This window comes from Hemitrygon akajei, chromosome 3 (assembly GCF_048418815.1).
Source record: "Hemitrygon akajei chromosome 3, sHemAka1.3, whole genome shotgun sequence".
Classification (NCBI taxonomy): domain Eukaryota; kingdom Metazoa; phylum Chordata; class Chondrichthyes; order Myliobatiformes; family Dasyatidae; genus Hemitrygon; species Hemitrygon akajei.
In genome coordinates, this window is record NC_133126.1 from 36,468,903 (window position 1) to 36,486,216 (window position 17,314).

The following is a 17,314-nucleotide window of genomic DNA, read 5'->3' on the forward strand; positions in this document are numbered from 1 at the left end:
TGGTGAGTGGAGAGGAGTGTGGGAACAGAGGCCCTGGTGAGTGGAGAGGAGTGTGGGAACAGAGGCCCTACTGAGTGGAGAGGAGTGTGGGAACAGAGGCCCTGGTGAGTGGAGAGGAGTGTGGGAACAGAGGACTTTGTGAGTGGAGAGGAGTGTGGGAAAAGAGGACTTTGAGTGGAGAGGAGTGTGGGAACAGAGGCCCTGGTGAGTGGAGAGCAGTGTGGGAACAGAGGACTTTGTGAGTGGAGAGGAGTGTGGGAACAGAGGCCCTGGTGAGTGGAGAGGAGTGTGGGAACAGAGGCCCTGTGGTGAACTACATATACCTGTCTGGACTGCTCCTGTGGCTCCTCCCACAAACCCCTGTATAAAGGCGATTGAGGCCTGATGCCCGGCCTCATTCTCCAGGATGTAGTGTTGTTCATTCTTCCAGTCAATTAAAGCCGATACCTCGCTTCTTATGTCTCAGAGTGAGTTATTGATGGTGCATCAGGCCCTACTGAGTGGAGAGGAGTGTGGGAACAGAGGCCCTACTGAGTGGAGAGGAGTGTGGGAACAGAGGACTTTGTGAGTGGAGAGGAGTGTGGGAAAAGAGGACTTTGAGTGGAGAGGAGTGTGGGAACAGAGGCCCTGGTGAGTGGAGAGGAGTGTGGGAACAGAGGCCCTACTGACTGGAGAGGAGTGTGGGAACAGAGGACTTTGTGAGTGGAGAGGAGTGTGGGAACAGAGGACCTGGTGAGTTTAAAGGAGTGTGAGAATTGAGGCCCTACTGAGTGGATGAGGTGTGTGGGAACAGAGGACTTTGTTAGTGGAGGGGGAATGTGGGAACATCACCCAATGAGCCTAAAGTTGCTTTCAGATAGAGAGATTTTTGGAATTTGACTGTGGATGGTGTGAGTGCTTGGGTAAAATTTGGCAAATGGAGTTTAATGTGTGAAAATGAGATTGTATACTTTGACATGAGCAATTGAGGAGCAGATTTTTATTCAACCAGAGAGAAGTTCCTCTGCACTGCACTTATTTGCGGTACAAGGTTAGCAAGTAGTTGAAGTAGCAATGGAATATTGGTCTTTATTGCAAGAGATTGGAGTTTAAAAAATAATATTGTTACAACTGTGCAGGTCGTTGGTGAGGACACGTGGAGTGTGGATACAGTTTTGGTCACCATCTTTAAGATCCAAGGATCTTTGGACTTGCATACCAAGGTCTCTTTGTTCCACAATAGTCCTGATACAGGATGTATTTTCTAGCCTTATTAGTGCTCCCAGAATGCATCACTCAGCATTTAAATCTATCTCCCATTCCTTAGCTCATTTCAACAAAGCATCAAAACCTGGAGCAGAGACTAGTTATCAACAAATCCTAGTGACATCTGTGTGGTGAACTACATATACCTGTCTGGACACGCCCCCCCCGCTGACTGCTCCTGTGGCTCCTCCCACAGACCCCTGTATAAAGGCGATTGGAGGCACTGCTCCTCCCTCAGTCTCCAGGATGTTGTGTGGTGGTCTCTTGCTGCTGATAGTGCTCTCTTCCAGCTAATAAAAGCCTATCTCTTGCCTCCCGTCTCCGAGAGTTATTGATGGTGCATCAATCTGGAAATCTGCCAATCATGTCACCTACATCTACATCCAAATCATTCACATTTATTACAAGTAGCAAGGGTCCCAGTGCGGATACTTGTGGGGGGTTGTGAAGGAAAGGACCTATTCAGTGTGCAAGTTTCTCCATTGCAATGAGTTCCTTGAGCCTTCAGCAAAATAGAACTTTGCTTTATTTGGCCTTGCAATAATAATCTATGCTTCTCCAGAGCAAGAACAGATTGAGAAATTCACAACTCTTTAACTATTTTACTTAAGATTCTTTTAAAAAAAATAAAAAGCCCAGCTTGATTCATTTGTACTCAACTTCTAAACTTATTTATGAAGTATATTTATCTGATTTCACTTCAAAATAGCATGGAGAAAAATTTACCCCAAGCTCAAATACAGTTTTGATTTTTATTTCTTCCTTCAACATATTAAAATAAGCTTCATTTGCAATAACCTCTTTAAAACAGTCCAATTGTGTCAAATTACATTCCTGTTTATTGCATCAACTTGGTGCTAAATTTCAACAAGAATATTTGAAGCTTTTCAGAGATGGCCTGAACTTCAGACATTGAATGTCTACAGCTTTGGGTGAAAACGATCAAAAGGTTGTTCATTAGGAGCTTTCAGCGCCAGATGTGTTTTATGTTTTGTGAATATTTATTGATTTGTCTATAAAGCCTTCTGTTTTATTCATTTCACAGTAAAAGATTAACTGCATGTTTGCCTGTTAGTTAAGTCAACGGCTGGTTATTTGCTTAATTGTGTAACACTATCATCCATTTAATATAGTTGGCAGTAAAACTTACAGTTGTATTAAGTCAAATACAGATCCTGGAACCTAGTCAGCTCCATCATGAGCACTAGCCTCTGTAGTATAAGACTATAGACATAAGACATAGGAGCAGAATTAGGCCATTCAGCCATTGAGTCCGCTCCTGCATTTCATCGTGGCTTATCCCGGATCCTATTAGACCCCATATACCTGCCCACTCACCATATCCCTTGATGCCCTGACCAATCAGGAAACTATCAACTTCTGCTTTAAGTATCTAGGACATCTTCAAGGAGTGATGCCTCAAAAAGGTGGCATCACCCTCTTCTCATTGCTACCATCAGGAAGGAGGTACTGAAGCCTGAAGGCACACACTGAACGATTCAGGAACAATTTCTTCCCCTCTGCCATCCAATTTCTGAATGGACCCTGAACCCATGAACATGACCTCACTACATTTAAATTTCTATTTTTGCACTACTTATTTAATTTAACTATTTAATAAATATACTTAATAAATATTCGCATTTTCCTATTAGTATGTATTGCACTGTACTGCCGCAAAGATAACAAATTTCATGACACATGCCGGTGATATTAAACTTGATTAAAATGTTGGTTTAATTTTACCTTTTTCCCCTGCCTTCCCACCATCTTTGCTGTACACTAATACCTCCAATACACTCTTACTTTTAAAATGCTATGCCATTTTGAAAACACACATCATAGAAATCGTTTGTTATTCACTTATAAATAAAGATGATTATGTAGTCACCTCCAGCAAGAAAAATCATTTATTCGTTGCATGTGTGTGGAATTGACAGTAGATGTATTGCAAATATTTTACTGTCTTTATTCTTGATTTTATTTAATCTACTTGTAAGTACTGATACATATCCAGAAGTAGCAACATTAACATTTCACCAGCTACAACAGTAAAAGTATGCTGTTGCATATTTACCAGTACTTGTGGTCATTGTATTATTGTGATGTTTGTTTTGTTTTTGGCTTTGGCTGTGATGTAACTAAAAGGTGATTCTGCTGACAAAGCAGGTAAGTAATCTCAAATATTTGGCCTATGCCCTTCCTTTCTCTTGACTGACAGCTTAAAAATTGTTGTCCTTTGTTTAAAATTAAAGGCTGCCCAAAGCTGAAGGCTGCAAGTACACTGTGATTAATCTGTTAGAAATTGCAGTTGAGTTTCAAGTTCCATTTCAAAATTAACTTCTTTCTCTTGATGTTACACGTCACCCTCAAGGCTAATCATAATTTCATTGAAACCTTTGCAATTAATGTTTTCCTTATTAAATATAAACTGTAGCTACTTTACAGATTATATGGACAGTTACAAGGATAAAATAATTCACATTTTAAAAAAACACTAAAATACTTAAAAATCAGTGCAATTTAATTGTATCATGGTTGTCAAACTGAAACCAAATTGCAGCAGATATAATTATGTTAGGTCATTTAATATGGGGTAAGTCAGCATTTACTGGAATACCATGCTGATTTGGGAGTTAAGCATATTTAAAATGCCTTATAAGAAGAAAGCAGATCTAAATCAAACTTGTAAAAGTGTTGCCTTTTGTAAAATACCTTAGGATTGTTCCATCTGATGTATTACATTCCAAAAATACCAGTAAATGCTTAAATGACAAAATAGCAAGAACACGTGGATAACACGAGTGAATCTGCAGATGCTGGAAATAAATAAAAACACAAAATGCTGGCAGAACTCAGCAGGCCAGACAGCATCTATGGGACAGAGAATACGTACACGACACTGGAAGAACTCAGCAGGTCAGGCTGCATCCGTGAGAAAAGAGTAGCCAACGTTTTGGGCCGAGACCCTTCATCAGGAATGGGGAGGAAGAGAGGGCCGAAGCCCAGTAATAGAGATAGGGGAGGGGGAAGGGCTAGAGGCGCCAGGTGGAGAACCAATCAGAGGAAGGATAAAGGGCGGAGGGGATAAGCATGAAAGAACTGTAGAGATAAAGGAGCAGAAAGTTGAAAGGGGAGAGGGCAGAGGGACCTAGGATGGGGGGAGGGGGAGGAGGAGAAGGAGCAACACCTCATCTACCGTCTGGGTAGCCTCCAGCCTGGTGGTATGAACATTGAATTCTCCAATTTCCAGTAATTCCCTCCCCCCATCCTAGGTCCCTCTCTGCCCCTCTCCCCTTTCAACTTTCTGCTCCTTTATCTCTACAGTTCTTTCATGCTTATCGCCCCCCCCCCCTTTATCCTTCCTCTGATTGGTTCTCCACCTGGCGCCTCTAGCCCTTCCCCCTCCCCTATCTCTATTACTGGGCTTCGGCCCTCTCTTCCCCCCCCCCCCCCCACCCCTGATTCCTGATGAAGGGTCTCGGCCCAAAACGCTGGCTACTCTTTTCTCACGGATGCTGCCTGGCCTGCTGAGTTCTTCCAGCGTCGTGTACGCATTCTTTGATCCACAGCATCTGCAGTTGTATTTTTGTGTATCTATGGGACAGCACTCCTGATGAAGGGTTTCGGCCCGAATCGTCGTCACTCCCTCCTCCCATAGATGCTGTCTGGCCTGCTGAGTTCTGCCAGCATTTTGTGTTTTTAAGAACACGTGGAAATAGTTTTATAAAAGAACCCTTGTGTAATGCTATTTCATCTGTTTAATGTGACTGTACATTAATATTTCAGTCTGCCCTGAACTGGGGCTACCAACTGAGCCAGAGAGCTCTAAAATAGAGTCAGGGTGGGGCAAAATCTGTGTCCTCATTCAAGAGGTGTGGATTGGGCCAGCAATTAGTCGCCCATTCCTTGAGAAAATGGTGATGACCACCGTAATCCTTGAGGTGTGAATGCTATTAGAGGGAGAGTTTCAGGATTTTGACCCAGTGATGTTGAAGGAACGGTAATTGATTTCCAAGTCAGTATGGCGTGTGGCTTAATAGACAACTTCCAGCTGGTAGAGTTCCTGTGATTTTATTGCCCTCGTCCTTCCTGCTGGTAGCATTCATGGTTGAGTGATGTTGAAGAGAGTGTCGCCAAACCAAGTGTAGATTAATTGTTACCTTTGAATCATATCAATATTTAGCACACCTTTAAATCAAAATCAAAATCTGTGAGTGCTAGAAATCGGAAATAAAAACAGAAAATGTTGGAAATACTCAGCAGATCAAGTGACATGTAAGGAAAGAGAAACAGTTGATCTTTCAGTCTGAAACCCCTTCAGAGCTTAGGAAAAGAAAACAGGTCAATTTGCAGCTGTAGGGATGGTGGGGATGAGGCAAGAGGACGATCTCTGACAGAATGGAGATAAGTCAGGCTTTGCTGATGAAGAGAGGAAAACTGAGCTAATATTACAGATGAATGATCTACAGCAGAACAGGCTTGCTCTGATTTAACACTTTCACTCTGTGTTTGGTCTCTGAGTGTTTCTGGCATTTTATTTTTATCCTAGAGTAGCTTGATCTGTTTCTGTACATCATAATGAAGCTCCTGATGTTGAAGACTGGTAGGCCATCTTTCTCCATATTCCTCTAGCCTCCATCCAGAAAGGGTTTTGTTACATCAAACACAAAATGTACACATTATTCCCGTTTTCTGAGACAAATAGTGTTACTCAGTCATAAGGTTTCAGCTGATTTGGTTCTTCTAGTTGATAATTAAGCCCACTTACTCAGAAGTAGAAGTATAACTTAATTCTTCTTAAGGAATGGTGCTAATTCAGCTCTCTTGTAGCATTATGTACAAATACTCGTATATGTCAGCTTCACTGGGTGTGCCATGGTAGTGTAGCGGTTAGCATGACATTATTACTGCTCAGGGCATCAGAATTCAATTCCAACACTGTCTGTAAGAAGACTGTACGTCCTGATTTCCTCTGGATGCTCCAATTTCCTCCTACATTCTAAAGACATACCTGTTAGTAGGTTTTGTCCCATGATTAGCCTGTTTAAATAGAGGTGGGGTGCTGAGCAGTGCGGCTTGTTGGGTCAGAAGGGCCTGTTCCGTGCTGTGTCTCTAACTAAGATAAAACTTTTAAACACTACATTGCGATTGTGGGGGAGTTTGTCATTTAGAAATAAGGCAAATATTGGGCCCTGATACACAAGTACTGAGCAGCCGTTTAAGGTTTTGGATTTAACTGAGAGTGCATGATTACTTGAGGATAAATCCACAAGAACAGGGAAGCTTGTGGCTATTATTTGGCCAAGTTACCCGTATGATTCAATGTGATAAATCCTCTCAGTAGATAAATGTCCGAACATCTAATTTAACTTCAGAAAAAGAAATGGAAAAAAAAATTGAGAAGTCATGTTGAATCCAAACTCAGGTTGGAGGAACAACACCTTATATACTGGCTGGGTCACCTCCAACCTGATGGCATGAACATTGACTTCTCTAACTTACGTTAATGCCCCTCCTCCCCTTCTTACCCCATCCCTGACATATTTAGTTGTTTGCCTGTTCTCCATCTCCCTCTGGTGCTCCCCCCCCCCCCCACCTTCTTACTCCCGAGGCCTCCCGTCCCATGATCCTTTCCCTTCTCCAGCTCTGTATCACTTTCGCCAATCACCTTTCCAGCTCCCACCCCCTCCGGTCTTCTCCTATCATTTTGCATTTCCCCCTACCCCCACTACTTTCAAATCTCTTACTACCTTTCCTTTCGGTTAGTCCTGACGAAGGGTTTCAGCCCGAAACGTTGACAGCGCTTCTCCCTATAGATGCTGCCTGGCCTGCTGTGTTCCATCAGCATTTTGTGTGTGTTGTTGTTTGAATTTCCAGCATCTGCAGATTTCCTCGTGTTTGCCTATTAAAGGCAGTTGTTATGAAATGCTGCTGAAGCAGCTGATTATTTTCACTCTACCTACTGGGGACTCACACCACTATTGCATGTTTCAACATTCAACAAGTGGGAGTTAGAATTGTTTACGAATTGTACTTTGGGAGGGGGTCTTATGACTAAATTGTACCGTTCTTTCTTCAGGTACTTCCCCACTGATTCATGTCTGGGATGCCACAACCAAGCAAACTTTCTCTGTGCTGCGCTGTTGCCATTCAAAAGGTGTTTGCTGTGTCAGTTTCAGTGCCACAGGCAAACTCCTCCTCTCAGTTGGACTAGATTCTCAATATACCATCACCGTCTGGAGATGGCAAGAAGGTGAGATGTAGAACGTGCTTAGTAGGTCAGTAATGAAACTTGAGTACGTGCCACTTCTAACCCACTGGCAATGCATTTCCGAGCACCTTTATTTGAACTTACAGAAGTTATACTACAGGAAATATTTATAGTGTTACTGAAACATGATAATAATTTCTTAACCTATTTCTATTCCATAAGGTACCAAAGTTGCCAGTAGAAGTGGTCACACCAAGAGAATTTTTGTTGCAGAATTTAGGCCGGATTCAGACAGCCAGTTTGTGTCAGTGGGTGTGAAACATGTTCGGTTTTGGACGATTGCTGGTAAAGCCTTGCTGAGCAAAAAAGGCAACTTAAATTCAGTTGAAGATGCCAGGTTACAAACAATGCTTGCTGTAGCTTTTGGAGCTGTAAGTGCCTTTCAATAAAATGTTGAATTACATGGTTTATGAATAATTATTAGAAATTATTTTTGCTGCTTTTAAAACCAAATGTACAGAATAATTTAGACTTGTTCATGCGTGTGGAAGGCTTGTTTAATTTTGCTTCTTAAAATAAGTATTGAACAATATAATTAGAATATTCCGCTAGATGTCACAGTTGACTTGTTTGGAACTTCTGTGTTTCTATGGGGAAAAGAAAATTGATTTCTTTTGTGTGCATATTTCATATTGAGGTCACAAGACCGCAAATGCTGGAAATCTGGAGCAACTTTGTGTATTTCACACTGGCATGCTGTTATTACAAAAGAAGTTCTTAATTATGCATTTTCTTAATTCAGTGCATCTCTAGACATTTAGTTAAGTACCACACAGCTGAAACTGCTGTCACACCTGAATAACGCAAACCTGTTTTAAACTCAAAAGCAAAATAATGCATATGTTGGAAATCAGAAGTAAAAACAAGATGCCAGAAGTGCTGAGTAGATCAGCTAACATTAGTGGGGAGATAAACAGTTATTGTTTCATCAGAATTAGAATAAGTTGGACATTTTAAAAAAAGAATGGAAAATGGGAGTGTGGTGAACTACATATACCTGTCTGGACTGCTCCTGTGGCTCCTCCCACAGACCCCTGCTGACTGCTCCTGTGGCTCCTCCCACAGACCCCCGCTGACTGCTCCTGTGGCTCCTCCCACAGACCCCTGCTGACAGCTCCTGTGGCTCCTCCCACAGACCCCCGCTGACTGCTCCTGTGGCTCCTCCCACAGACCCCCGCTGACAGCTCCTGTGGCTCCTCCCACAGACCCCTGTATAAAGGCGACTGAGGCCTGTTGCCCAGCCTCATTCCCCAGGATGTAGTGTTATTCATTCTTCCAGTCAATAAAAGCCAATACCTCACTTCTTACGTCTCAGAGTGAGTTACTGATGGTGCATCAGGGAGGAAGGAAGAGGGATGTTCATCCATTCCAAGCCTGACCCCTATGTCCTTGAACAATCTGAAAATAAATTTGAGGACTAGCTGCTGGGCACAGTACAGTCTTTGATTTTCAGCTCCAATTTCAACTATTCCATTTGCATCTCTTCGAGGCTCATTCACTGCCTGACACACTATCATTCCTTCTTGTCTTTTCCCAATATCCTATCATTAACTGCTTGTCTTTCACCCAATCATAATGTTTTCTTTCTCTCTCCCTTTCTTTACATCTGTTTACTTTAAAATTGATGGAAGGTGGTTGACCAAAGTTAAGGGTTTACTTCTGCACAGATGTGCTCAACTTGGTACTACAGGTATAAGCATTATTCACCTTATTTCATTAAAGAGCTGGATATGGTACAAAAGGCCAGGTTTTAAACACACCTTATACTCACTTCAGGATAATCCACTTCTGCATCCATAATTACACATTTAATAAGTCCACTTATTGAAAATTCTATAAAATTGTTCCATATCAAAATTCAGTTCTCCTTACATAGCCATTTTTCTACCTATTTAACAGGATATGTCAAAAAATCATTAATTACTTGCAAGGTGGTAAAATCATGATTTTAAAGTGCTTAATTGTTTAAAAAAAAAGCCGTGTTTCATGGTGTGACTGTTAAGCTCTGACTTTCTTTTGCAGAATAATTTGACGTTTACAGGTACCATCAGCGGAGATGTTTATGTTTGGAGGGAACATCTTTTAATCCGAATTGTAGCCAAAGCGCATAATGGACCTGTATTTACAATGTATACAACATTACGAGATGGCCTGATAGTAACTGGAGGCAAAGAAAGACCGTGAGTAAAAGTATATTGTTAATACACTGCCGCTATTCAGTCCAAGAGTGAGAATAGTAGCCTTGTTTTATACTTGCAGTGACATTAAACATTTCCATTCTTCCTTTAAAATTACCAAAGGAAGTTGTTGTTTAACCCCTAAACCATAATCAGAAAAGGCTGATCTTCATGAGACGCAAACAATGATTTTGTTTTATCAGCTCCAAGGAAGGCGGAGCGGTGAAACTGTGGGATCAAGAACTGAAGCGATGCCGTGCTTTCAGACTGGAAACTGGCCAGACAATGGACATTGTGCGTTCAGTCTGCAGATGCAAGGTACATTCCACCAGCAAACAATGTTCTTCACGTGTTAGAATTAATCAGCTTGAGAAAGCTGGAAGGACACACATGGTGAGAAGGATTTACAGCACAGATGAAAAATTTTCAGCATTTTGTGCTCGTAGTTTTTTTTAAAGCTAAAATGTCATGAAATAAATTCAGTATTTGTTCCTTGCTTTTCCTTTGTTCTTTAAGTCGAAGTGGATTTCCTTCCTGAATTATCTTTCAGTATCTAAATTAATCTCATCCTACCCTCTTCCATTGTTCCTGTTTCTCTGATAATCTTTAAATTTTAAAGGTTTTTGTTGAGGAAGAAAGATAGAGTGCAGGAGTGGACAGGAAGTGTTAGGTTGGACTGAGCTATTTCCCTCTCAGTGAGATTAACAAATGCTTTCTCCCCAGGGACAAATTCCCCTTCTATAAGAGTTGTTTCCTTTTTAATGCGGGCTGGGAAAGGGCAAAGGGCTGGGATAGAGAGGTTGCTGTTTAGTGGTTCCTTTATGAACCTGAATGGCTTTAAAATTTTCAACAATTGAGTTGGGAGTCAAGGATTTCCCTCTTAGTGGATTAAATGTGTAACTGCTCACAGAAAGTAGGAATAGGTCCCTAACTTATTCCTAATTGAAGTGATATATACAACTGGGACCTGAACTTGAGAAAGCACCAGGCCAATGTTGGTCTTGATGGAGGTACTGGGAAGAATAACTTCAACTGAATAAGATTAAAGCCCAAGTTTTGTCTTCAAGAGGAAAAGGACAGTGTAAGTCAGTCCTTCAGTAAGGAGTGAACACAGGTTTGCCTTCAGTTTGGGAGGAAGGATCTTGTAGCTGGTTTTAAATTTCAAATAAATAATTATTCTAGACCTATACTGAAGGAATATTTGTCCCTATCTAAGTGTTTAAACTCTACTGCCAGGAAAGATAAGAGTAGCAACATTGTGGGAATATCATAAACTCCAAATCACAATAAAGGTCTGCTGAAGTATAGTATATTTGTATATTATTATTATCCAATGTTCAAAGACTCACATATAAAGATTATACTAGGTACTTAGACATTACCTAGTGGTGATGTCTTATAAAGATTCACTTATAAAGATAAGTGGTGAAATTTTTTTAAAGCATACTTTATTAACAGGGAAAAATTCTGGTTGGAACGAGAAATGCAGAGATCATCGAGGTTGGTGAGAAGAACGCAGTATGCAACATTTTAATTAACAATCACATGGATGGGCCAATCTGGGGTCTTTCGACTCATCCTATTAAAGATATCTTTCTGTCTGCAGCTGAAGATGGGACTGTTAGATTATGGGACATTACTGAAAAGGCAAGTGAATAATTAAAATGCAACACCGAATGAGCAGTTTTAACAATATTTTTCAAATTAGTTTATTTGGAATTCTGTAATCCTGCTTTACCAAATCATCACCTTGCAAATGATTCATACAGGAGTCAGAATTCAATGAACTGATTAACCACAAGCCACTATCATTTTCTAGCTTTACCGACGCAAACAGTATAAAACCAGGAGTGTTACTCATACTATAAAGTTTTGTCATTTGAATTTGTTTTATTTTCCATTAAAAATGGTATTTCCAATCAAAAAAATCCATAAAGCAACAACATAGAGAATCCAGTCTGGCATGGCTCCAGAGGACTGGAAAATTACAAATACCACTCCACTCTTCAAGAAGGGAGGGAGGCAGAAGAAAGGAAATTATAAGTCAGTTAGCCGGACCTTAGTGGTTGGGGAGATGGTGGAGTCAATTGTTAAGGATGTGGCTTTGGGGAACTTGAAGGCAGCATGGTTTTCTTAAGGGGAATTTTTGCCTGACAAATTCGTTGAAATTCTTTGGGGAAATAACAAGCAGCATAGACAAAGGAGAATCGGGTGGATGTTGTGTATTTGGATTTTCAGGCCTTTGACAAGATGCTGCGCATGAGGCTTCTTAACAAGATAAGAGCCCATGGTATTACTGGAAAGACACATGCATGGATGGAAGATTGGCTGACTGTCAGGAACTAAAGAATGGAAATAAAGGGAGCCTTTACTGGTTGGCTACCAGTAACTAGTGGTGGTCAGAGTGGGTTGGAATTGGGAGTGCTTCCTTTTATGTTATAATGATTAGGATGAAGGAATTGGTGTCTTTGTGGCCAAGTTTGCGAACAATACAAAGATAGGTGGAGAGGCACGTAGTGTTGAGGAAGCAGGGTGTCTGCTGAAGGACTTAAAGACAGATTAAGGGAGTGGTGAAGAAGTGGCAGAAGTAATACTTTGTCAGGAAATGTATGGTCATGCACTTTGGTAGAAGAATAATAGTATAGACTATTTTCCAAATGGGGAGAAAATTCAAAAATCTGAGGTGCCAAGTGACTTTGGGAATCTTTGTGCAGTATTCCCTAAAGGTTAACTTGTGGGTTGAGTCAGTGGTGAGGAAGGCAAATGTATATGTTAGTATTAATTTCAAGAGGACTAGAATATAAAAGCAAGGTTGTTATGCTGAGGCTTTATAAGGCACTGGTGAGGTCTCACTTGGAGTATTGAGAGCAGTTTTACTCCCCTTATCTAAGAAAGGATGTGCTAGCACTAAAGAGAATTCAAAGGAGGTTCACGAGAATGATTCCAGCAATGAAAAGGTTATCGTATGAGTAGTGTTTGATGGCTCTGGGCCTGTACTCCCTGGAATTTAAAAGAATGAGGGAGGATCTCATTGAAGTATATCAAATGTTGAAAGAGTGGACGTGGAGAGGATGTTTCATCTAGTGAGGGAACTTAGAACCAGAGGGAACAGCCTCAGAACACAGGGACAACAATTTAGAATGGAGATGAGGAAGAATCTCTTTAGCTGAAGGGTGGTGAATCTATGGAATTTGTTGCCACAGGCCAGGTCATTAGGTATACTTATGGCAGAGGTTGATAGTTTCTTGATTAGTCAAAGCATGAAAAGTTATGGGGAAAAGGCAGGAGAATTGGGTTGAGAGGAAAATGGATTAGCATGATGAAATGGCGGAGAAAACTCAATGGGCCAAATGGCTTAATTCTGTTCCTATGTCTTCTGGTCTTGTATTGAATGGGAGAAGATGTTCTGAGGGATTTGCAAACTAAAATCCATCCTTTTGGTACAAACTAGCTTTCAGCTTTTTAATAATTCCTTGACTTAAAAAAATTACTCTCCATCTCTATTGAAAGGGTTTGCATGTATTGCATTAATTACAGTAATAATTGATGTTTTAACATGTATTTTAAACCCTAAGTTGTCCTCATTTTAACAGAAGATGCTGAATAAAGTAAACTTGGGTCATCCTGCTCAAACAGTTGCCTACAGTCCAGAAGGAGAAATGGTAGCAATTGGTATGAAAAATGGCGAGTTCATCATTCTTGTGGTAACATCACTAACAATCTGGGGCAAGAAACGAGACAGAAGATCTGCCATTCAAGATATCAAGTATGTAAACAGATGCACTAAAAATATTGATCACAAGTTGAGATACTGAGAACTTTAAACATTAAAAGAAAAGTATTTTTGTGCAGTGCTTTTTCATGAGTTCTGGGCATTCCTAAGCATTGTTGTATTAGAAAGGATTTAATACTATACCATCTCTGATCATCTGGCTCCTTCAAGATCTTAGTGACATTACTTTGTGTATTACTTCTATTAATATGTTAATTGTCAGGATCATTCTTGTGAACTTCCTCTGGACCCTCCCCACTGCCAGCACATCCCTTCTTTGTTAAGGGGTCCAAAACCACTCACAGTTGTCCAATACCTTATAACGCTACGGCATTACATTCTTGCTTTTATATTCTAGTCCTCTCAAAGTGAATGCTAACATTGCATTTGCTAGGTTAGCAATTAACTACAAATCTGATAATGGTTTCAAATATTCATTTGAATATTTAACATGAGTAAACTTAAACATTTGGAAAAGAATGTTATCTGCACCATATCTTCTTGAATATATTTTGATTATTGAAATATCTTCTTCAGGTTCAGCCCAAGCTCTCAATATTTGGCTGTGGGAACATGTGAAAATGTCATAGACTTTTATGACCTAAGATTAGGACCTGCATTAAATCGAATCAGCTATTGTAAAGATATTGGCAGCTTTGTTATCCAAATAGACTTCTCAGCGGACAGCAATTATATCCAGGTATTAATCACAATCTATATACCTTGATCATAGAATATTATAATATGCTGAAATCCTGCAAACAAATATATTTGGTAAAATTTAGAACTTTTTTAAAAGCACTTCAGTAGGACATTTTTAATTACAGGTTATCTTGGACTATATTAAATGCTGTTTCAAAATGAAATCCCTGTTATAAATTCAAATAATAGTGTTTCCCTGTATAAATAGTGGTATTTAAATAAACTGGATTATTTCTACTCTAGTAGGGATGGCAAACCAACTGCATGCACAAACATTTTATTGGCATTTTACTGCAGCCCCTCAATTCTTTAAACTTCACACACAATAACGATACATAATAATTATCTGTACAGCCAAATGAAGCAGAAAATTATTTTTTTAAACAACCTGAGATCAGTGAGAGATGTTTTTACAGGAAATGTCTCAAGCCAGCTTGGCACTAGCTAGATGTAGGATGTTATGTTTTGAATCCTCACAGACCTGGTGTATCAATCTATATTTGGATAGTAGAAACAGTTACTGATGAAACTGGTGTTTCATGCATGGATCTCAAAACTACTGTATACAAACTAGATATAATATTTACCATCTTTAGTGCAACAAAAAAGCCTCATTGAGAGTAAAGTGTATTTATTTCTATCTCCTTTATTTATACGTGTGTACATGTGCACAACATGTGTTATGTGCTTAGCCGACTACTCTTCTTTCACTACACCCACGATTTTGTGGTTAGGCACAGTTCAAACACCATCTTTAAACTTGCCAATGACATAACCATTGTTGGCAGAATGAGCCGTGCAGCAGTGAAAAAGATCTGCTGGTTGAGCAGCAACAACCTTGCACTCAATGCTAGTAAGACTACAAAGTTGATTGTGGACTTCAAGAAAGGAAAGTTGAGGTAACACACACCAGTCCTCATCGAGGGATCAGAGGTAGAAAGGGTGAGAGTTTCAAATTCCTGGGTGTCAACATCTGAGGATCTGTCATGGAGGCAACATTATAATGTTATTACAAAGAAGGCACAATAGTGCCTATATTTCATTAGGAGTTTGAGGATAATTGATATCTCACCAAAGAACACTTGCAAATTTCTAGATATACTTTGGAGGTATTCTAACAGGTTGCATCACTGTCTGGTATGAAGGAGTCACTACACAGTATTAGAAAACGTTGCAGAAAGTTGTACACTGTGCCAGCTCCATCATGGGCACTAGCCTCCCCAGCATTCAGGACATCTTCAAAAGGCGATGCCCCAAAAAGGCAGCTTCCATCATTGTAATTTTTTATTATTGTTATGTACTGCCTCCACAAAACCATAAATTTCATGACATATGCTACTGATTCTGAGGTACAATATCAATAACATTCAGGTATGTTATTTTTCAATTGTCTTTTAAAAAGATTAATATAATTTTGGACATGTTTTCTAAAATACTTAATTTATTTCAATCTCTGTTATAAATAGTAAAACAATGAATACATGTAAATAAACAACAGGACATAAGTTTTCCTGAAAAAATGTCCATAGTTATTGTTACTAATTAATTCTCTGCTCAAAATTACCACTACACACAGGAGAGTATTTTAGAAAAATATCACCAGTTTGTGCATACTCTCAAAAAGGTTTGCCATTCCTGCTTATAGTGCATGGTTTAAGCAATTTTGTCAAAGTTAATCAGTCAAAAATGCTTGCTGTTATTTAGCATTCAAATATACAAGGTAATTTATTTAATCAATTAAGTGCTATGAATTAAAGACAATTATTAATTTTCTAGGTTTCTACTGGATCTTATAAACGACTGGTGTATGAGGTGCCTTCAGGAAAACAAGTTAAAGAACAATCTCGGATTGACAAAATAACTTGGGCTACTTGGACCAGGTGAACTTTTTTCTCCTTCAATTTGAACCTTCTTTACTGGAGTTAAACACTGCATTTATTTGAGAGCAGCAACACATTGTGGCTTGAGACTTAAAACAATTTGACAAGGCCCATTTCAGCTCCTATGTCCACAATGGGGATAAAATGAGTCTTTTTATATTATCAATTTCAGATAATAAAGCCAATGAGAGAAGTCCATTTGCTATTGAAGTTCCAATATTAGTAGCCAATTTCTCCATCACATCAATCAAGTATATTTTAAGCCCAGATACTTAGGATAAAATTCTTGATTATTTTTCAATGTATCTCACAAAAGTAATCTTCCATCCTACTTTCTCATTTCACTTTCAAATAATATTCTGTACAGTTCTTATGAATTCATGTTTTTAAAATCTATACTATTTAATAACTATCTTAACCATGTTCTTCTTCCAGTGTAGAGCTAAGCTGTGCAAATTTCTTGCTACCATGATATTCCTGCTCTGTATCTTCCTCGATAGTTCCTATGGTCTTTTCACTTAGAATTTGTTGTCCTGTTCCTATCTGACATTGCTAATCTATGCAATTTACCTGTCTAATCCTTCTAACAGTATGCAAAGATATATGACTGATTTAGATTCAGAGTCAATATGGCAAGAAATATTAAAGCTCCATGAGCACAAATTGGAGATCTGTTTGCAATTTACAAATTTTCATTCCTGTAGTATCCTAGGTGACGAAGTCATTGGAATTTGGTCTCGAAATCTTGATAAAGCTGATGTGAATTGTGCCTGTGTCTCTCACTCGGGACTCAACATTGTAACAGGAGATGATTTTGGAATGGTGAAACTCTTTGACTTTCCCTGCACAGAGAAATTTGTAAGTTATTTCCTACCTGCTCAAAAGAGTTAATTTTTAAAAAAAAATATTTTCTTGCTATATATTTTTCTCCTCCTAAGCTTAAAACAATTAACTGTTAGACAAAGGAGCCAATGACAGCTGGTTGCCTCAGAAAATTGATTACCACTGTCAGTTTGTGTGGAATATAGTATTTTTGAAAAAAACGATTGAAATACTTGTTCACATTCCTACTGTTGTAAACTGGTGAACCAAGAGTGAAATATCATTAGTTTATTTCTTAAAATAACTGACACTGACATTAATCAAATATTTTAATAGGCACATAATTTAAATGAACAAGTAGGTATTAACAAATTAGAAAAAAAATGTTAAATTGGAATTGCAATGTGAAAGTAAACATCCACACCACTAGGTTCAGTAACAG

General features: G+C 39.3%; 1 protein-coding gene across 1 annotated transcript in view; it reads left to right on the top strand.

Annotated features, from left to right (window-relative positions):
• LOC140724863 (echinoderm microtubule-associated protein-like 5) overlaps positions 1-17,314 on the top strand; it is a 192,151-nt gene that overhangs the window by 171,102 nt on the left and 3,735 nt on the right. The window contains exons 31-40 of the mRNA XM_073039574.1: positions 3,394-3,414; positions 7,328-7,501; positions 7,682-7,890; positions 9,542-9,699; positions 9,900-10,014; positions 11,155-11,343; positions 13,290-13,462; positions 14,006-14,168; positions 15,947-16,050; positions 16,755-16,908. Coding sequence (XP_072895675.1) covers positions 3,394-3,414; positions 7,328-7,501; positions 7,682-7,890; positions 9,542-9,699; positions 9,900-10,014; positions 11,155-11,343; positions 13,290-13,462; positions 14,006-14,168; positions 15,947-16,050; positions 16,755-16,908 — 1,460 coding nt within the window. The remainder of the gene's footprint in view (positions 1-3,393; positions 3,415-7,327; positions 7,502-7,681; positions 7,891-9,541; positions 9,700-9,899; positions 10,015-11,154; positions 11,344-13,289; positions 13,463-14,005; positions 14,169-15,946; positions 16,051-16,754; positions 16,909-17,314) is intronic.